The sequence below is a fragment of the Eschscholzia californica genome, unplaced genomic scaffold, assembly GCF_041429995.1.
Source record: "Eschscholzia californica isolate CP2 unplaced genomic scaffold, dmEscCali1.0.p SCAF_2, whole genome shotgun sequence".
Taxonomy (NCBI): Eukaryota; Viridiplantae; Streptophyta; class Magnoliopsida; order Ranunculales; family Papaveraceae; genus Eschscholzia; species Eschscholzia californica.
Window position 1 is genome coordinate 6963351 of NW_028238309.1, and position 22328 is coordinate 6985678.

Sequence of the window (22328 nt, forward strand, 5' to 3'; positions counted from 1 at the left end):
ATCTCTCTTCTTCTAAACACTGAAGATACAGGTTTCTATTTGTTTACTCTATTGGTAAGTTAAGTTGATATCCTAATTATCACATTTTCTAATTATCCTTGCAAAGTTAATCCAACATTCTCTTCCTAAAATTTAATGAATTTTATTTGTTTTGGCGAGAAATCATGAGTTTGTTTCTTGAATATAAAAAGTACATTTTTTTAAGAGGCAATCAACCACAACGGCGTTAGTCAAGAGGGATCTACCGCGCCCGTAAGGCGCGGTGGGAACCTAATAATAATAATAATAATAATAATAATAATAATAATAAACGAAAACAACTGAAGTTCAACACCAACTCTGTTTGTTAATATTGGTAAAGACAGAAGAATTTGTTAGATTTGGTAAAGAAATAGGAGATGGTTAAACTGGGTTAAGTCACTTGCTCTTTATAAAAATGCAATCAAATTAAAGTAAGATACATGTTTAATTATAAAATCTTTCTTCTATCAAGTTATTAAGGGAGTTGCTCAGTTTTTTTTTGGAAGAGAAAGATTGCTACTAGCATTTTATTTATCAATTTAATAAAGAGAAACACAAAGTCTAAGGCTTCTTATATATATATAAAAGAAAAGAATTAAAATAAAATGTTACTATGTTCCAAGAAACTAAAATCCAATCAAATATGGTAGCAACTACAGTTTTTAACTGCTCTTTAGGATTGTTTCAAACAAAATCTTCTATTAACTAATGTTCAAGTGAATTTTTTAGCTTTTTTTGGTGGAACCAATCCCTAAGAACCGGGTTGTAAATTTTCCAAGACTACACCGTTTATTAATTTATTTTTTTTGGAAGACGACTACGATCTACGTAAGTCGTGGTATTTGGCATTTGATACATCACAGATGTGATAAACTCAATAACCACCCACTAAACTTGGGACCTCCAGGGTTTCTTGGAGTTTATGTCAACACCTTGGAACCACTTGGCTACCAACTGTTGACTCCACCGTTTATTAATTAGAGAGAGTAAACTGACATAATCTAATAATAGTGAAATCAAGTTTGGTTACTTGATAACATGTATGTCTCTACACTAGAGAGATCAAGATTTGAATCTTACTCTTTCAAAAAAGAAAAATCAATAGTCTTAGTGAAAAAAGATGATCTTTTTGTTTTGAGGTCATTTTGCAGTATTGTATGGTGAAGTAAGATTTATCTAAGAATTCTTCGATGTAAAGACTAATAGACTACAACTGTAGAGCACTAGAGAGATCAAGATTTAAATCTTACTGTTTCACAAAAGGTATATATAATATATATATATATATATATATCCGAATTAATGTTACTTAAACTGCCGCTATATTTGTGATAAAATCTAAAACTGAAATGAGTTCGCTTGAAAAAGATAAGTTTTACAAGGCTTATTTTACATTTATTATGTGAATCTGATTTTAAACTAAGGTTATTTTACATAAAATGCTTACTTAAATTTGGGTATTTGGTCAAAATCAGTATAAAATAGGTTTTATAATATTATAACTATTTAAAAAGAATTTTTGGTCTAAGTTAGGGCCCATTTTATTCATTCACTATAAATCTTTGGCAATTGAATCAAACCTAATTGACTTGACATAATTAGGTTTTTCATAGATTATTAAATTGACTTGAGAGTTTTGCTGAAGTCAATTCCTAGTATTGCACTTATTCTTTTTTTGTTGCAAACCTGGCATTGCACTTGTGACTACACAAATAGGCACCTTAGATGGGCCTTGATTGCACCAATTACCTATGGAATCATATATCTACCAATTTGGGATTCCAAATAATTCTTTTTTGTTCGTTTGTTACCCAATTAGAATCTTAAGATTCATGGTAATTTGAAGGCCATCCTTTTGGGGAATAAAAATATTTTTCGAGTACAAAAATTTGTCAACTTTAATTGACTAATTTATTTTTTAATTGTTATGTCTAAAAAATTTTGATTGTGTTATAAGATGGTGCGGACCAGCTGATGGGTCCCGAAAAGGTTGCACACCCAAGCGGAGGTATCAAGTAGTAATCCGGCAAAGCTGGGATCGATCCAAGGATAGGAAGGTAGTTTGGATATCGAAGGGTCTTATCCCTCGGTCTAGATATTTCAAGCTAACTTAGACTAAAAAGGAAAGAAAACAAAGATAAATGGGGGTTTGATCGAATAAGGTGATAAGAGAATAAAGCAAACAAGTAAAATAAACTAAACTAAACAATAAAAGTAAACGGGCGAGAGAGATTCGAGAGAAGAGTCGGAGGAACAAGAGTCGGGAGACGGTAAGACTCGATTCGGGCAAAGTGAGAGAGGCGTCGAAGTCCGAGAATCCATAATGATAAACCTACGACTATGTGTAGTCCGATTTAATGTGTTGAAGTACAATCGATGTTCGACTCCTAAAGTAGATGTCTCTAAGTACTATGTATATCCGGAGATCATACTTAGTCAAACAAACGTCTAAATCGGTTAATCCCGAGTCATCGAAAGTGTCGTCTAGTCGCCTAACTATGTGAAGTGCATGACAAGACACATGAAATTATGACTTAGACTACTATCGATATCGAATACCTCGTTTCGTCTATTAACTATGCGAAGTGCTTGACAAGACACATGAAAATACGATCAAAACGATAATCAAAATAAATGAACATCAATTCATAATCAAAACATCAAATCATATTAAACATAATCACAAATTCATCACATTTCATCTCATATAATCGACACACTTGATTTAGCTAACATGGTGAATAAGTAATAAATGAAAAGAAGATGATGAGAAATCTCCCTTTTTCGATGTGGCTCGAGGCTATGTTCGTCGAGAAAAATGCGTCTCTAAGTATAGTCGATCTCCCCGTAGCAATTTTCTGGATTTCCCTTTAATAGTGAACTTTGGGTGTCCCCGAGTAAAAATCAGATTTCCGCATAGCATCCATCATCATCTTCTCCATCTCAAGAACATCCACCATTAAAGCTTCACCAAGCTTTCTCTCTCTAAAGATTTTTCACCCAAAATCAAATCAAACTACATGGGAAGATAGATCAAGACATGGGGAGTAAAAGCCCTAAGGTTTTGAATAAAGAAAGTTGTCGGAACACCACGAAAAATCCGATCAAAGAAAGTTAGGTTTCCGGCCAAAATCAAGATTTCCGGCCAAAGGAAGCTTAGATCCGGCCTTGTGCGCGTCTCGAGCTGCTTCGTGCACGTCCATAGCTACTCCGTGCACGTCCATAGCTGCTCCGTGCACGTCCTACTACCCGAGCTGTGCTTGAAGATCCCGGCCAGCAGCTATGGAGCTGTGTACCGGCCTTGTCCCGTGCAAGATCCACGTCTCGAGCTGCTGCTGTTGCCGGCTGCTGCTGTTGCCGTGCTGCAGCGGCTGCCGACTTCCCGAGCACACTTGTGTGCCGGCCAGAACTAGGCCGGCCTTAAGCTTGGCCGGCCAAGCTTAGGCCGGCACCTCCTTCTCTCTCCCTTCTTCTCTCTCCCTTCTTCTTCAAACCCTAAACTCTTGATCCAAAACCCTCACACTCTCTAGCAACCAAGAACACCAACCCTAACCACCCTTTCTCTCTCTTGTTTCTTGCCTCCTTTCCAAGGTTGAAGATTGTTAGAATGAAGAAGAAGATGAATAGTGTATTTGTCTCAAACCCTAGACTTAGTCAACCTTGACTTTGACTCAAACTTGGGTCCATTGGGTGCCTCCAAAATCTCTTCCTTCTTTCATCTTCTTTGGGCTTGGGTTTTATTCCTTCATATCTAGGCTCTTGGGTTTTAGACTTAGGCTTTAATCTACACTTGGAAATCAAGGGGGTGCCTTCTAGAATTATAACCAAAGGAGGGTGCCTTTATAGCATCTTTGTTTTAAGACCGAACCTCGACTTCTTTCTTTCACAACTTCTCCGTCCGAACTCGGAATTGACTTCCGTTTTCACCGTTGGACTCGTCTTTGACTCCTCTTCTCATTTGATTTGTTTGAAGTCTTTTTCTCTCGTTTTGGGTACATGAAATGATAGTGATAATTCGCTCCCTTTATTCCGAATTAAGTTCTTTATTCCAAATATGGTACCTAAACAAGAAAAACACATAAAATGTTATTGAAAACACTCGAAAATGACTAATTAGTCTATGTTAGGCTCCTTAAATGTGACATTTTCGTGTCACATCAACATCCCCAAACTTAAACTTTGCTAGTCCTCGAGCAAACAAAACAAAATAAAAGCCTAACTCACTTTCGGAGGAATCCCGGTTGCATTTAGCATATGCAACAAGCCGTTAAACCCCTAGGTTACCCCTAGTGGACGAGTGTGGTCTCGTGAGGGTTTCCATTGATGATGCCCACAAACATCGAGTTTCAAATGCATAAGGGTCCAACAACCACATCATAGATAAGCATGATTCATATAATGAAAGGTTTAAGCATGTCAAAACATAATGAATCAAGTAAACAAGTTCATGTGAAAGCTAAAGACCTCTTCACTAATGATCTTACCCTAAAGTGTAAGTGTCAACCCATAATAAGCAACATCTATGTTCCGAAGTCACAAAGCCTTGATCCCTAGTTTAGTACATTTCACCTCGACTTTGGCCTCACGGACATACACTCCAAATATGAAATCACTCAAGAATGGTTCGCTCGTATGTGTGAGTGTGATCACTAAACATGGACTCAACACATAAAAAGGGGTGAGGACAACATTTTGGAACGAATGATCTCCTAGAAGGAATTAGCCACTAAACGGAGTGGGGAAGCTCACTCACCCTTCTCACCCATTCTACCCTCTAAGAATGCCTTCCAAAGGTTAACGGATACTAGAGATGGATGACGATGGAGGATTCCCGAGAATGTCGAACTCTTCATGATAGAACCTCTTGAGCACTTCCACATTCGTTTCTTGCTTCGAATACTTATTCATGAACATAAACACAAACACAAACACACATATATACAATCACATCACTCACACAAAAGAGCTAACATGCTCAAACATACACATAAACCACTTTATTTCATTTCTCTTTCTTCTTCTTTTTTTTTCACTTTTTTTTTTCATTTTTTTTTCTTTTTCATAACACAAATACAATCAACCAAAACAAAATACAACACACATAACTCTATTCTTGCAATCAACTTTTCATTTCATAGTAGAGCGAATCTTGCTGATAACGTGTTATAGGATGGTGCGGACCAGCCTTCCGGACTGCTAGTGATACTGTCCGCTTTGGCACACCTGGGCCTCATGGTTTTAAAAGGCCTCACTAGGGAAGGGTGGGAGCACTACACTCCGTCTCCCACCAATGTGGGATTGACTTACAACATATTGAAATATTTTGGCTTTTCCTTTTTGTTCCCCAATAACACCACCATTTTTCTCTATTTTGGTATGGTCGCTGCAAACAACTATTGCTAGCAACCTGTAATGTTTTCTGAATGTCTTCTCTCCGCCCACCATCACTACCAATTATATAATTACCTCTCTCTCTCTTTCTCGCTTCTTCTTTTCTCCTAGTTTTTCCGGCCAAGCAAAAGACATTGATCGACTAACTATCCCCAAAAAACCTAAACCTTGATACAATGAAAGAAGAGGGAATTGTTGTATTGGATTGAGTTGATCATTCTAGCTATTACACGAGTTCTTTATAAGGAGTTGTACAAGAGAGAAGTTTTAAGAATTCTACTAGGTCAGATTTTTTCTAATAGATTGAACTTTAAAAGTTCATATCTCATCGATGAACAAAAACTCGCACTTTTCAAGTTTTTGAAATGAGTTTTTAATTCCACTCTTATGTACTGTTTTAGGATTGTTAATGCAGATCTTTCCAGTACGAGAGTTTAATCTATGACGTAACACCCTCTCTACCAACTACGTTATCTTCGATTTGGACATAGGCGTGCCTAAGACTATCTCTGATTCTCTCTAAGTTGAGATACAGGAAGAGAGAGATCATAAAGAGAGAGAGAGAGAGAGAGAGAGAGAGAAATTAATTCGGGGAGAAGAATTAAAGAGAGACGGAGATCTGATAGAAAAGGAAAATGATGGTTGTGATGGTCGGAAGTGGTGGTCGAAGATTGAAGAAGAAGAAAGTGAAAAGAAATACAATAAAAGTGGGGGGTGTTTGGAATAAACAAAAAGATTATTTTTGTTTCACCCAAAAGTTTGTACCCAGAGAATTTATTTGTTTCGCCAAAACATCCACTGTATAACTTCGTGTATCTTTTACATTCTTACCATCATGGTCAAAGTCAAGGTAGGGAGGGAAATGTTAGATGCACTCACCATATGTGGTTTGAGCAAAATATTCCTTAGATATACCTGTATGTAACAAAAATGGTTGAGTGCGTTTAAAATTCCCACCTTATGATCTTAACTTGGGAAATGTTATATACACTTACCTTTATTACTAGGTACGCGCTCACCGTTAAACACACTCACATTTAAACTTATTTATCAGTAACACACTCACTTTTCTTATGCACTCACATGTTGGTCATATGCCTTGACCACTTTTGGTCGACAGGATGAAACTGATTTTATACTCAAACTATCGGAAAGTAGAAATCGATTTGTAATACAAGCCATCGTTACAGTCATACCAACAGACATTAGAGAGGAACTTTCGAAGAGAAGTTTGAAGAGATATTTGATTAGTTTTTCGTTGGTAAGATAAAACCGCAATGTTCTATTGCATATCGGTAGCTTCATTTGGACATATAATGCAATCTGTTCGAAAGATAAAATCGATGTATAACATAAGGCATCGGTTTTGTGATACCGACAGACAACAGAAAGCACCATTTGTAGAAAATTTTGATAAGTCTGTCGACAAGATAAAACCGATATGTTCCACTACATATCGGTAGTTTCGTGTCGACCTATAATGATGGCGTACTGGTACCTCCAGGTTACCTTTATGATTTTTTTTGCTTTTCAAGAATAACACCACTTCATTGAAAGAAGAATTTAAGACTAAAGTTAATTAGATGTTTCCATACTTTTTCAATGAGTGATTTTTCAGTCTTTGCACCTTTATTTGGATTCAAATAAGGACGTAAAGTTTTTCTCTTTTCCATGATTTTCACCATTAAAACACTAATAAATAAGGATGTAAAGCTTCAATAATTTGAATTTGATCTCTGAGAAAGGTAATTGTTTGATTCGGGACGTCTCGATCCTCAAAAAATGTTTAAGTGGTGGGGTTGTGAGTGTGATTAGTGGAGGAATTTTTAGGTTTTGAGAGCGGTGGAAGATTTTAGGTATTTATGTAACAACTTGACCAATATTGACTTAGTGGTGAGTGCGAGTGAAATTTGGCTCGGCCAAGGAAAAATTGACCAAGTCAACCGGAACGTGAGTGTGGCCGGTAAAAATGGTGAGTGTATATAAAATTTCCACTCATCTTTCAACAGGAAAAGAAACCTTATGATCTCAATTGGGCTTATCTAGGTCTAGTACTCTAGGGGTATCATGTGGGAAGTGTAATGTTAAGAGCAGTCAAGATTTTACTACACCAACACATGGAGATAGGCACAACTAACCAAACAAAGATTTCAAAGTCACATACATTACTAGTAAACACAATATTTTTCTTTTTTTTTCGATTAAAAACAATATTTTTCTTTTAAAAGAGAAAAAGAAAAGATGAAACTGTATGCTGGATGATGGAGTAGGGAGATACATCTGGCTTATTTATCTTTATCTCTGATCTCTCTTTCTTTCTCGTCTGCTTTGATAACAGACTTGATCACGGTAACTGTTGTGTGTTTTAACAATTGACTTGGTCACAGTAAATTGAATAAGTCAAGTGCTTTTTATGTAGCGATAGAGAGATTTATTGTTTGGACCTTTTCTTATATAATTGATTTGCTGTTTAGACCCTCTTATTTTAGTGTTGCACTTTGGAATCTATTTAATGCAATATTCCCGATATAAAGTTATACTTAAAAATCATTTCCTCTTTACCATTACATAATGAATATTACAATTTCGATCCCCAGTTTATTTAACTCAAGTAGTTGATTGCTGCCACGTGTACAAACATGGCATGTCAAAAAATTTGGTCTATATGACCGTTAAGTGACCGTTCTGCCGAGTCAGGCCATTTTCTTTATCTATTAAACTTATCTTCTTCCTCCATTTAACTCACAGTACAAAAATCCTAATACACAAATCTCTCAATCACCCAAAAACAAGAAGATGTCAACACTGTTATATTTAACATTTTTTTTTTTTGCAACGGTAATATTTAACATTTTTGTAAAGAGACTACAGTGCAACATTAGAATAAAGAGGACCAAAGAACAACTCAATTATAGGAAAGGGGGTTTAAACAACAAATCTCTCAATTTTAAAGTTAAGTCAAGTATAGGGCGAATTAATATATATATATATATATATATATTTTTTTTTTGTTGAAGGATTCTTTGTCATTGTGTTATATTTAACATTTTTTTCTGAAAAAAAGAAGCTTAAAGTGCAACACAGGGAGTCCTGACAGCAAGTCAATGATAGGAAAGCGAGTCAAATTTGCTGAACTATATAGGCACCCTAAATTTGCTAAACAAATAATATACACACGCCCATAATTGCTTTCGCCGATAAAGGTGAATGTTAATAACAATTTGATTCAGTAGAAGCAGTGGATTTTATGTAGAAATAGAACTGAGGAAGAAGATCATAGGATTTGTTTCAAATTTCTCCAATTTTTTGCTCAAATTTCTTCCTCCACGTATTGCTGACACCCAGGTATAATTCGTCATCCCTAGAGGTAAACCCTAAAACTTCCACATTTCATTTTTGAGGATTACTAGTTACCAAATGATCAAGAATTCACACTCTGTTAAGTTATACTTAGATAAAACGAAATTAAAGTGTGCAATTGTTAATTAGAGATCTACTTTAACTTGTGGGTATTATTCTATTAATGAATATAGATTTTCATTCATGAATTTGATTTGATTGTGATGTATTAGGGTTATGAGCTAATTTTTTTTTTTTTTGTATTTTGTGCATTTTGACCCTTAGGCTATATTCGGTTTTGGTTCTGAAGAGTATGAGTAATGCTAGAGAACAAGAAAAACTAGGCAGACTCTGGATAGAAATCCTCTGTGACTTGCCGTGATTCTTTGTTTGGTGGATCAGAATCAACGAAAACTCAAATCACGGCAATCCACATATGATTTTCTGCCTAGAGTCTGTCTGATTTTTTTGTTCCCTAGCATTTTTTAGAATGAAAAATTTATGATGTGAGAAAACGATTTTGATGCTCGTTAAGCAATATTGCAGAAACTATCCGGAATTTGTAGAAAAACAATTGGAATTAGTAGTTTTATGATGAACAAATAACTTGTTAGGAAGAATTACTGAAACCCCCCGCTTTTTTTATAATGCTCTTTACTGAAACCCCCACCTTTTATTAGTAATTACTAATACCCCCAACTACCGTTAGATTTGACGGCATTATGCCGTTAGAGGAAGAGAAATTACTAAAAAACCCATATACTAAAACCGGATCTGTTGAGGGATCGGAAAAATGGGGCGCCTTCGACACAAAGTCGGGGCGCCTAAAAATACAACCTTCTTCTCTCCCTTACCCGCGCGATTACCAGGAGGGAAACAAAACTCGGGTATTCTCACTCTCTCTCTCTCTAACGAAACTCCATGAAAGCAGCCTCTCTCCCTAACGAAACTCCATAAGCGAACCAGGTATTCTCCCTCTCTCTCCATTCGAACTACCCATCGTTTTGCTGGTAATCTCCATGTAGTTAACTCCCGATAGAACTAGGTCTAAATAACTCGAACTAGGGTTTTAGTATATGGTTTCCCTCTCTCTCTCTCCATTCGAAATAGGGTGTTGTCTTCCTTTACTGATTATAACAGTAATCATTTAGAACAAAGTTGTTCTTAATCAGTCGAAATAGGGTTTATGAAATTGACAGTAATCGTTCGAAATAGGGTTTCTCGAAATTGGATTGATTTGTATGATGAAATTGGCGTGATTTTTATGAAATTGACATGATTTTTATGAAATTGGCTCGATTTGTATGAAATTGGCTCGATTTGTATGAAATTGTCTTGATTTGTACGATGAAAAGGTGGGGGTTTTAGTAATCAGATTATCAAAAAGTGGGGTAAAACGTAAGAGGGCAAGAAAGTAATATTGAAAATATCAAAGTTAAATCTAATGGAAGTCGAGGGTATTAGTAATTACTAATAAAAGGTGGGGGTTTCAGTAAAGAGCATTATGAAAAGGCGGGTGTTTCAGTAATTCTCCCAACTTGTTATTACTGTTGCGTGGAAGAAACTTAGTAGACCATTACTATAATTCATTTGGAATGCTAATGATGAGATTGAACTAGTAATGCTAGTTCTTGAATAATATGCTAAAGAGGATTGAAATGAACAAAAAGCAACTTTTATTTTTTTTTTCATTTTCAGACTTATTTTTCAATTCATGGATCTTCTGTGCAACGCTTACTCAAATGTGTCCGATGAAGATGAAGATGAGAAGAAGCTTCTGAATCAACCTTCGCTTAAACGTATGAGAAGTGAAAATCTTTCTTCTTTTCAACAGATCAAGCCTTCATCACTTTATTTCAAATATAACACTTCAGATGTGCAAAAGGAAACTCCAATTGCTGGACGATATGTTTCTAAGAGGGAGCGAGCAATGTCAGCAACACCTTTAGCTGTTTCTGATTCAGAGCTTTCTTCCACGGTCATCACATCTCCTGGTTCTTGCATTTCTCATCCTTGTTCATACTAGATAACCACTTTTGTTTGATCCTTGCTCTCTTTCATAGAAGTTTCTGTCATATAAAATTTCTGAACTCAATATTATAGAAAAATTTGACTATTTTTGGCTGAGAGGTTCGTCTTATTCTGACTGGCAGGAAATATTTCAGATTGTGATATTCGATCTGATATATTATCAATTCTGAGGAGTAAAGGAAAGGCTTCTACTCATCTTGATAAAACTCCAAAAAGTTTGTCCATTGCTCTAAATGGTCACACAAAGGCTGTCAATGCTATCCAGTGGTCACCTACTCATGGTGAGAGCCCGCTGTGGGTAAAAGATGGACACGTCTCTGCTGCATTGTGTTTTTGTTTCTAGAGCTCTTATTTCTCTTAATTTTTGGTTAAACAACCGTATGATATTTTTGTTTTGTGAACCTATCGAGTGTCTCAAGTCTCAACCAGTAGTGGTTATTGTCTGCCTACTCTCGATTCATACTAAAACAAGAGAAGCATAGTACTCAAAAAGGATAAAAATATGCTTTCTAGACCTTAATTGAATTGTGAAGCCCCAAGGCTTAGCAGTTAACGATATTTTCCCCGTTTTACGCACCTCACATAGTTACGAGGTTTTGTTTTCGGCAAAGGCTCCCCCCCCCCACACACACACACCCCCAAAGGTTTCACCACTTACTAACCTTGAGCGTACACCTATATCCAAGGCTCTGGACACTGTCGTGACCGGTGTGGGACTATCACACTCTCCCCACCCCTCTGATACCACTTGTGACTCCCCAAGCCTTAGCAACCACGCTTTTCGCACCTCACACAGGTATTGTTCTTGGCGGAGGCTCCACGAACCCCCCCAAAAGGCCTCGTCACATATAGGCCAGACTCCGGACACTCGTCAGGATGTAGGACTATCACATGAATGACATGTAAAGTAACCCTGAGGGGAAGCATTTTCTTGTATCAATTTGAATTGGTAAATGAACAAGTAGGGTTTCTTCATATACCTCTTATTTTCTGCATCAATTATGTAATTTATGGAGTGTGCAGTATTAATGTGCTCCATTTTCTTGAGATATTCGATATGCAGTTCATCAAATCTTAGTGAAATTTCACAAGCCATATCTTGTTATTTTCGCTATTGAAAGAAGCTTTTTGAAATATTCTAACACGTAAATGATCAGAATTTCTACCTACAGCAATTTCATATGCAATTTGACTTCCGAGTTAGGACACTCTTATATTGGATGCATTCATGAGAATATCTTATTCTAAATTTATATCTGTAACCTTTCTTGCCCTCTATTTTTTTTATTAATTTTAGTTATTATTGCAGCCCATCTTCTTGCTTCTGCCGGAATGGATCACACCATCTGTATATGGAATGTATGGAACAAAAGCCAGCAGAAAGCATGTGTTTTCAATAATCACACTTCTGCAGTTAAGGATTTGAGGTGGTCAAAGCAGGGACTGTCGTTACTTTCCTGCGGATATGATTGTTCATCACGGTTAATCGATGTCGAGAAAGGGATAGAAACGCAGACTTTCAAGGAGGATCAGGTCGTGGGAGTTATAAAGTTCCATCGAGAAAACCCAAATCTCTTTCTTTCTGGAGGGTCTAAGGGTCTTATCAGACTCTGGGATATAAGAATTGGCAAGATTGTGCAGGAATATGTTCGAGGTCTTGGCCCAATCTTAGACGTTGATTTCAGTATTGATTGCAAGCATTTCATCTCTTCCAGCGACATCTCCAGGAGCAATATCAGTGAGAATTCTATTATCGTGTGGGATGTATCGAGGCAAGTACCTCTCTCAAACCAGGTAAACGACTCCATTCACAATACTTTCTGATAATGCTCAATAGCACTTCAATACCCGTCACTTGTCATCTACTTTAGGATATCCAACATATCCATTTTGATTATAAGCCAATATGTTTCGTGGGTATGACTGCATGATGCATCATATTCTAGTGCGTCATTTCTCTGTCTACTTTTTCATTTAAACTGTTCTTCTGTTTGTATCAGGTTTATGTGGAAGCATATACTTGCCCATGTATCAAGTACCATCCATTCGATCCACTTTTTGTAGCACAGTCAAATGGAAACTACATAGCGATCTTCTCGTCTAAACCACCTTTTAGATTGGACAAATACAAGAGGTATGAGAAGCACGGAGTTTCCGGATTCCCCATTAAGTGTCATTTCAGCTCCGACGGAGAGAGACTCGTGTCAGGTTCCTCTGATGGATCCATATACATATATAACTATAAGTCGGGCGAGCTTGTGAAGAAAAGAAAAGCATATGAGCAGGCATGTATAGATGTTGCTTTCCATCCTTGTATACCAAATGTGATAGCTTCATGCAGTTGGAGTGGAGATGTTTCAGTATTTGAGTAAAATGATTTCTCTTTCTAGTTTGATCATGAGTTCAATCTCCTTGCTTTTAAGTTTAAGCTAGGCCGATATATTGTCATGAGATATGTTGCGGATACTGCCCATTAAGTAGGGCTCTCATTAGCCAGGCCCACTTCTGTTTTCCTAATCTTTAAGTGACTATCTTTAAGGCGCCAACGGCTGTTTGGCCAATTGATTGTAAACTACTCCCAAAATATAGTGATCATAGGTTCGATTTACGATGGAAGTCGAATCCATCATTTATTGACTTGTTTAAAAGGTAGGAATGAGCTTTTATGCACCATAGGATAGCTATAAAGGTCTTTATATGGCCTTTAAAGCCCAAGATGTAAATGATGATGGTAGTTAATAGGACTTATTTAATTCATGTATTTATTCGTAATGTATCTATTTCAAAGGCTATTTTGAGTTTTGTTTGGTTGCGAGTTTAATGTTTCATAACACTCTTATTCTCTTAGGGAAGATCATTTTCATAAAACATTACTCTAAAACACTATCACCACTAATCTCTAAAAATTTCAACCCAATGGTTTGTTTAATGGTAGTTTTTTTCAAACTGCACCAATCTAATTCAAGTAATCTAACTCTATATATATATATATATATATATAGTGTGTGTGTGTGTGGGTGGGGGAGGAGAAGTAGCATAATTGGCATGATATATGTCTAAAGAGAGAGAGAGAGAGGTGGCAAATGGCATGATTTGTGTGAGGGGGGCCTGGCCCTGGGGAGGATACACGATAATATGTGCCCTACTACTACTCATTTTTTTTTGTTGAAAGCCCTACTACTACTCTTTTCCATGAGAGAGAACACAGTGTTGGGAAAAACGGACACTTAGGCGCAGCGGAAACAAGAGTTTTTCCCCTTTGTGTTAGTTACGAGGATAATATAGAAGAATAGTGGGAGCAATAAGCAAAAAACTTAAAGTAAATAAGACAACGATTTTTAACGTGGAAAACCTCCTCAACGTGAGAAGTAAAAACCACGGGACTCGTAGTCCAACCAAATCAACTATGATAGCAAAGTAGTTACAGACTACGTCCAACCGAGACTCAGACCCTTCCCAAAAGAATCAATCTCAAACACGAAGAAACACGGAGAAACCCTCACAAGAAAGAACAAAACAGTCCAGAAATCTGCAGCCCAAAACGACCCTAAATTCACTAGGATTCCGGCGACCAATCAACGATCCCTCCGTACAAATACTAGATCAATATGTCAAGAACAGTTCTGCCAAATTTCAGCTCAATCGGAGAAGAACTCACCGTCGGATTTTCCGAACAACGAAGACTGCGCGTGCTGAAAAAGTTCTGCCCCGCTCTTCTCGGCAACCTCCTTCTCTCCCTTCTTCTCTTGTGCGTTTCTAATTGTGTTGCCCCCTTTGGTGCTCCTCACACACATCTAAATTAGGTTAAGGTAGTATTTATAGACTCCCCCTTAATCCTAATTCCACCGTCATAAGTAACCGACCCAAAGAAACTCGACTCAGGTCCGGGTTTGGTTTCCTAATCCAAACCCAACTAGGTTTCCCCACTAGGAGGAAAACCCAACAAACTCCCCCTCCGACTAGGTGGGAGAAACAGCCAGCCCTGTTGTCCCCTTGACAGCCCTGGAAACAGCCAGCTCCGCTTTTCCTCGACAGCCCTGAACAACTAGCCCCGCTATCCCTAACAATTTTTTCATCGTATACATCTTATTGTTTCTTGTCTTCCAAGCAAATAACTGCTCCAACTTCAACCACAACGAACGAGCATCAGTCTCATTGTCAATATGATGCAGCACATTGTCATCTATCCATTGCCTCATCAAACCACACGCTTGGCGATGTAGCAATGCCCAATGATCTTCAGTCGCCCGCTGATCTTCCGTCTTCTCATCAGGTTTCTTCTCATGAATCACCGGAGCGTGAAATTCCTTCACAAAGAGCAAGTCTTCCATCTTACTCTTCCATAGATGATAATTAGCACCATTCAAATTTATCATTCTACCCATATTTTCCATCACTAACACAAACAAACCAATAACGGAAGTTATCACAATCCAAAGAACTCTCTAACCTGGAGCTCTGATACCACTTGTTGGGAAAAACGGGCACTTAGGCGCAGCGGAAACAAGAGTTTTTTACCTTTGTGTTAGTTACGAGGATAATATAGAAGAATAGCGGGAGCAATAAGCAAAGAACTTAAAGTAAATAAGACAACGATTTTTAACGTGGAAAACCTCCTCAACGTGAGAAGTAAAAACCACGGGACTCGTAGTCCAACCAAATCAACTATGATAGCAAAGTAGTTACAGACTACGTCCAACCGAGACTCAGACCCTTCCCAAAAGAATCAATCTCAAACACGAAGAAACACGGAGAAACCCTCACAAGAAAGAACAAAACAGTCCAGAAATCTGCAGCCCAAAACGACCCTAAATTCACTAGGATTACGGTGACCAATCATCGATCCCTCCGTACAAATACTAGATCAATATGTCAAGAACAGTTCTGCCAAATTTCAGCTCAATCGGAGAAGAACTCACCGTCGGATTTTCCGAACAACGAAGACTGCGCGTGCTGAAAAAGTTCTGCCCCGCTCTTCTCGGCAACCTCCTTCTCTCCCTTCTTCTCTTGTGCGTTTCTAATTGTGTTGCCCCCTTTGGTGCTCCTCACACACATCTAAATTAGGTTAAGGTAGTATTTATAGACTCCCCCTTAATCCTAATTCCACCGTCATAAGTAACCGACCCAAAGAAACTCGACTCAGGTCCGGGTTTGGTTTCCTAATCCAAACCCAACTAGGTTTCCCCACTAGGAGGAAAACCCAACACACAGCACAAGACACAATCATTCCCTACCCTTCTCAAACATAAGGGGATAAATCCTAACACGACACGCCACTACTTCCTTTTCTATGTCATTTATCTCCAATGGGGACCCTTCCCCCCCAATGTGTCTCTATCTATACTCTTTCTCTCTCCAAATCTTAAAACCTCCCAAACACATACAAATACATTCCCCCCAACCAACCATGAATCAGTCAGTTATCTCTCTTCATAATATCCAAAAAGAAAAAAAAGAAAAACAACAAGAAGAATAACAAGAGAAAAACATACCCATAAGACCACCATATCCATATTTGATCAAACCCACTAGACAAAGCCAGCTATTCTTCCACAGGGATAGATAGATTACCCCACCTATCCTTTATACAAATTATAACTGTTTCTATTGCTATATGAACTCATCATCTCTAAAAATTCCCCCCCTCCCATTAAAGCTGCCTATGTTTTTCTCAACTCCTACATAAATGTGTTCCCCACTTTTTCTTGCTTACCTTTCTGGTCCCATTCATTTCTCTCTTTACCTTTCTTTTTTCTTACCATCTATTCAAACAAACCAAAAGTAAATATCAATGTAGAAACAACAATAATATATATGACTTGAAAATTCTTATACAACTATACTCCGATGACTTGTATGGTCGACCTGTACCTTCTAAAAATAAGTTTTTTTTTTTTAGTGTTTGAAAAATCTGAGTCAGTCACATCAGTCGTCAGGCATAATCTACTTGGATTTTTCTTACATAATTTTCGTAAAAGAAAGGAAGCAAAATCTTCCCTTATTACAAAAGAAGAAAAATTGACTCTCAATAGTAGTACCCCATCTCTTTACTGTACATGACTGCAATCATCTTGTGAAGGAAAAATAAAAGGAGAAAAATGATACTTTTAGTGTACTTTGTGGTCTAGCGGGCCTTCCGGGTCAATAGGACCCACATTGTTACCCGAACCAGGGACATGAAACGATGGGCAAAAGGTTCACCCCTTTCTCATATTTACCACTCACCACCCAAGCTCTTGGTTTACTGGTTATCAACTTCTTGAGGAAGGGTCCATATCTACTAATTAGACCATTAGTGTTTTACTTGTTTTGTAATCAAAAGTAACAAACCCTAAAAAGAAAAACTTTCTCTCTCTCTCTAGTCTTTAGCTAGCCACTTTCTCTCACTAAATGACCAAAGAAGGCAAGAATAATGGTTAATTGGTGACCAAGGGTGAATTTTTTGAGTGTGTGAATAATGTCACCTTCTTATTATTTACTAGTCTTTTTCTTTTTATCCATCATATCATGTTTCATGTTTTTGTCAACTTTAGATTTAATGTTATCTATTAGTATTACATCACCCGACCATAATCTAACATTTGGTCACCCACACTTTGGAAATATTATTATCACTAGTCCCCTACCAATTTCTGACCTTCTTAAGTGCATCAATCGACAACCTCCTTTTGTCGGTCCTCCCACCATTAAATATCTGCAGTTTAACCCATACTCTTTACCAATGATAGAATTCCCTAAGAAATCTGCGTATTTTTTTTTTGTTATAATGTCTACTCTGGCTCATCTGAATCTAACTCGTCTAAAACTTATTTATACGTCGTTATTGTTGACACAATAGTCATTTTAAGATATTTAGATAATTTTTAACGTTGGATTCTGAGTATACTCAAAATCAGTAGTATGATTTAGTCTCTAAACGAATCAGACATTAAAGATAGGAAAAATACAAACATTTAAAGTTTGACTAGAGTTAAGTAGATCCCCAGTGGGACTTCAGATATGACTTGGGGAAACAACTAACTCTACCTAACTCGTTGTTTTGGTCTCTTAATTAATCAATTTTAACTTGTTATTAGTGATAGATTAACAGAACTTGTTTGGTAGTAATTGAAACTATTGGTTATTAATTCTACTAATTCTACATCAGTCAATGACTAAAGACATGATTTATTAATGAAAGTTAGAACGCAATAATGTTGTTGTCTTTGCTTGTATTTTTCAAAAGTTTTCTCCTTGACTATGTAGTGTGTTTTAGAGACATTAATTAACAAAATTAAAAGATAAAAATATTTTAAGAGGAGTTTAAGAGCATCTCCAATGCAAGACTCAATCTTAAAATCTTAAGTGCTACCTAGGACTTTAGAGTTTCTTTTGAGAAAAAACCTCTCCAATGCAAAACTCAATTGAGATCTTAAGATGATGTTGAAGCATTAAGAGCATCTCCAATGCAAAACTCAAAAAAGTCTCTATTCATCCTATTTGTCAAGTTCCAATTGAGATTCTCACTCCTAGGTGTCGAAAATAGAGATCCTCAATTCTTGTATGTCTCCAATGCAACACTCTAAACTCTTTTATTTTACTTATGTGTCATGGTTATTTTTGTAAAAAAATAATTAGTTATTTTGGAAATATACGAAGACTTGATTTCTATTGGTTGAAATTTAAATATTGATGAGTTGGACAATTAGAGATATCTCAAGAGGACACTCTGAAAATAGAGTGTCCTCTTGAGATATCTCTATTCCACTCTCGACACATCATCTTTGAGATCGTAGTTGAGTTTTGCATTGGAGATGATTTTTTAAGAAAAACTCAGAAAATCCTATGTGGCACTCAAAGTTTTTAAGATTGAGTTTTGCATTGGAGATGCTCTAAGTTTTAAGATGTCTCAACTAGAAACTCTATTTTTGAGATCTCTTTTGAGAGTCTTAAGTGTCCTAGTCATCAAATTTAATCTTTGGACCAATAGAAAGCTTTTATTTCTCAACCACTTTTTCCTATTAAATGTAAGTGTGACATGTGTATCTATTAGAGTCTTTTAGAGTGTTGCATTGAAGAAGGACTTGAATTAGAGATACTCAAGTTAGCCACATAGGAAAGAGAATCTCAATTGAAACTCAACACATAAGCGAAATAGAGTTTTTTTTAAGTTTTGCATTGGAGATGCTCTAAAATGTAATTATGGTTTAAAATTGTTCGTTCGTGAATCAGTTTGTTCAATGGACTCCAATTTGCCTAACTTTTTCATTTCTATTTCGACCTCCCAGTATTTGCGGCAACATTTATCAAGTCAATATTTATACTCCGTATGAAAATTTATCTTAATAAATCGCAACATTTATCAACTCGATAATTATACTCCCCACGAAAATTTATCTCAATAAAAAACTAAAACTGATCTAGCAAAGGAAATCTTATGTAGATTCGAGAGGGAATGTCAAGACAACGGTTGGGGTTGATCTGCCAACTTCGTCTTGATTTATGTCCTAAATCAAGAGAAAATTCCAACCGTTAATTTGGAGTCCTTTTCCTAATCTTTCATCGATTTTCTTGGCTCTAGCACCTTCGTTATATAAAGGGTTGTTTCTCAAATGGCCTCCAACTTTGTGACCAGCTTCCCGCCTAGCCCCCTACTTTAGCAAATATTCCCATATGGCCCCCTTTTCAGTTACCGTTAACTTTTCGTTACTCTCTTTCCTCCATCTCATCTCCTCTCTCTGCCAAGTCACCTATCACGCCACATCATCATCTTCTCCGGCAGGGCCGGCCGGCGACCTTCAAATTTTTTTTTATTCTCTCCTTTCTCTCTAAACACTCCGGCGAAGGGAAACCCTTCGTTGGAGTGTTTAGAGAGAGAGAGAGAGGAGAGAACTTTTAATTTTTTTTTAGAGAGAGAGAGAGAGAGAGAGAGAGAAGAGAGAGAATAAAAAAAATTGAAGGTCACCGGCCGGCGACCCCTGCAAGTTAACGGTAACTGAAAAAGGGGGTCATTTGGGAAATTTTACTAAAGTAGGGGGCTAAGCAGGAAGCTGGTCACAAAGTTCGGGGCCGTTGGGGAAATAACCCTTATATAAATCAGTGGCGAAGATATCTGTGAGGGTATAAGATCGCGGGTCAAGAAGTAAGTAGGACCGGGTCGTTGACCGAAAATCGGACCTTCACCTGTTTAATATTTTTGCGGACACCGACGACATCTTTGAACTTAACCTGTGACAAAAGAGACAAAACACACGTGACCATAAGGTTCCTGGGACAATGGGATTGTGTCGGTCTAAGGGGCTCCGGCGGTCAAGTCAGTAAGCTTGACAAAGTATGAATAATAAACCGGAAATTGAGCTATCGAGTTAAATATGTTATCTGAGCAATACGATCGTTAAGAGAAAAGGTGATACAACCGGGTGTATGCTTGCCTAATTCTCTGGTCGTCAAGTGAAATAAAGTTCTTGAACCCCTTGGTCGTGAGGAGAGAGAAAGATCACTCGTCAGCTGTTTGATCAAGTAGTCGTCTGGAGAGAGAAATATCACTCGTCAGCTGATTGATCAAGTGGTCGTCTGGAGAGAGAAATATCACTCGTCAGTTGCTTGATCAAGTGGTCGTCTGGAGAGAGAGAAAGATCACTCGTCAGCTGCTTGATCAAGTGGTTTAGATGATCGATGTGAGATGAAAAGTAGTAGCTAACTAATTGCGAGTGAATTGGATGTCGAGTGTTGTTATCTGTGATTCTATGATTTAATCGACTGTCACATGGTGGTGAGTTGTTTCCTTGAATGTGGTAACGCATGGAGCTATTACCATGAATGGGAATATCGTAACTCCCATCCAGCGGATATAATGCTGATATCCTTGACCAACTATTATCTTGAATAACAGTAACGCCTCAATGGGACTATGGAAAGAAGGTCCGCGTAGGAAATAACGATCAACCTTTTCGTGCAGGGCTGACTTCTCTATCCGGGTGCCCGAAGATAAACGGGTCGGGCCCATATATCCATTAATTCATGGGCTTGGTCACCGTGTAAGCCCATTAATCGTGGATTTCTCGGGAGCGCTCTTGCTGACGTATTTTGGCTCATAGGATGTCTACCATCGACCTATATCAAGTTTAGAGTATATTATTGGGATTTTTTAAACGCACTCCTTGTTAGTGTTAATGGCGCCTCCCTTAAGGCAAACTCAGGATAAAGCTTTTTTGAAGGAAGGAGACGCCTTTAACACTTACAAGGGGCGTCGTTAAAATTTCCTTATATTGTTTTATATATTTAGTTGTTTTTGTGATTATATTAGGGGTTTTAACTATATAGGTCAAAATAATATAGAAAATAAGTAATAAAACACAAAACATTTCAAAATTATTATTCAGGTCAAAAAGTATACAAAGACTAAAATACATTTTTTTTTTGTAACTAAAATTTTTTGTTTTTCTTTGAACTTTAAATCTATATAACTTTTGTTTGAGATGTCGGATTTCTATAAAAATTATATATTCAGAAATGATTTTTCATTAGCTTTCTAACAAGATCCACGTTCAATACGTTTTTTTCAAAAAAAAAACCCAGAAAAAACGTTGTTTTTTTCTTTACGTTTTTCTAGAAGCATGAGTTTGCAACAATCTGTTGCAAACAAGTTCTGCAAACATGTGTTTACAACAATCTCTTTTGCAAACAAGTATTTGCAAACAAGTTCTGCAAACATTTGTTTGCACCAATTTGTTAATGTAAACTACAAACTGTGTTTGCAAAATATAGATTGCAAACATGATTTGCAAGCTTTGCAGAATATAATTTTGAGTTGCATATCTTGCAAACTCGATTTGCGAATCGAGAATATAAACTAAGAGTATATGTCTACGAAATCTTGAGTTTGGAATTGATTTCATCATTCATCATATAAAACTCATGAAGAAATTGTGATCGACTTTAAGACCAAACCTTCAAAATTCTTATTGTTTTCTGCTTTAAGATTAAACCTTTAATACTTCAAGATGAAATAATGTAGAAAGAGAGAGAGGGAGAGAGTGAGAGAAACTTCATCAATGAATCATATACAGAAAACAACAATAAGCACAAAACATTTGATTATTAAACCATAATCACTTTTCCCACCCGTTTCAAATAAACCCTATAACCCTCATCCCAATGGAATGAACAAGGAAAAAAAAAACAAAGATCAAAATGGAATGAACCTAAACCCATACTATTGACAATCAGAGAGTTGAAGTTGTCAGCCATATTTCTTTTTGAATCACAAGAATTGCATCGTCTTCATTTTGTTCTAAATTAAAATCTTCTTCAACATTGGTAAGAGTATCGAAAAGCAATTCCCATAAGTTCATTTTAACATACTCTACCATTGATTTCTTGTCTCGAATAATAACGAAACTAGTATCCTGTCCATCTCGATTAACAAATCTTCAATACCTCATTTTTTTTGTCTAACATAGAAAAAGAAGTGGTGATGGTGGTGGAAAATCCGAACTACTCTTAGATCTGATGGTGGTGGAAAACTCAAACTCCTTTAGATGTGGTGGTGGTGTTAAAGAGAAGAA

The 22328-nt window shown here is 36.9% G+C and overlaps 1 protein-coding gene across 1 annotated transcript; it reads left to right on the forward strand.

The window, feature by feature from the left end:
- The first annotated feature begins 9568 nt into the window (after positions 1-9568).
- Positions 9569-13175, forward strand: LOC147555751 (Transducin/WD40 repeat-like superfamily protein). The gene is made up of 5 exons (XM_086663851.1): positions 9569-9717; positions 10450-10745; positions 10905-11063; positions 12092-12576; positions 12783-13175. The coding sequence occupies exons 2-5, from the start codon at positions 10466-10468 to the stop codon at positions 13152-13154; spliced, it is 1296 nt and encodes a 431-aa protein (XP_086519977.1). The 5' UTR covers positions 9569-9717; positions 10450-10465; the 3' UTR covers positions 13155-13175.
- The last annotated feature ends 9153 nt before the right edge of the window (positions 13176-22328 follow it).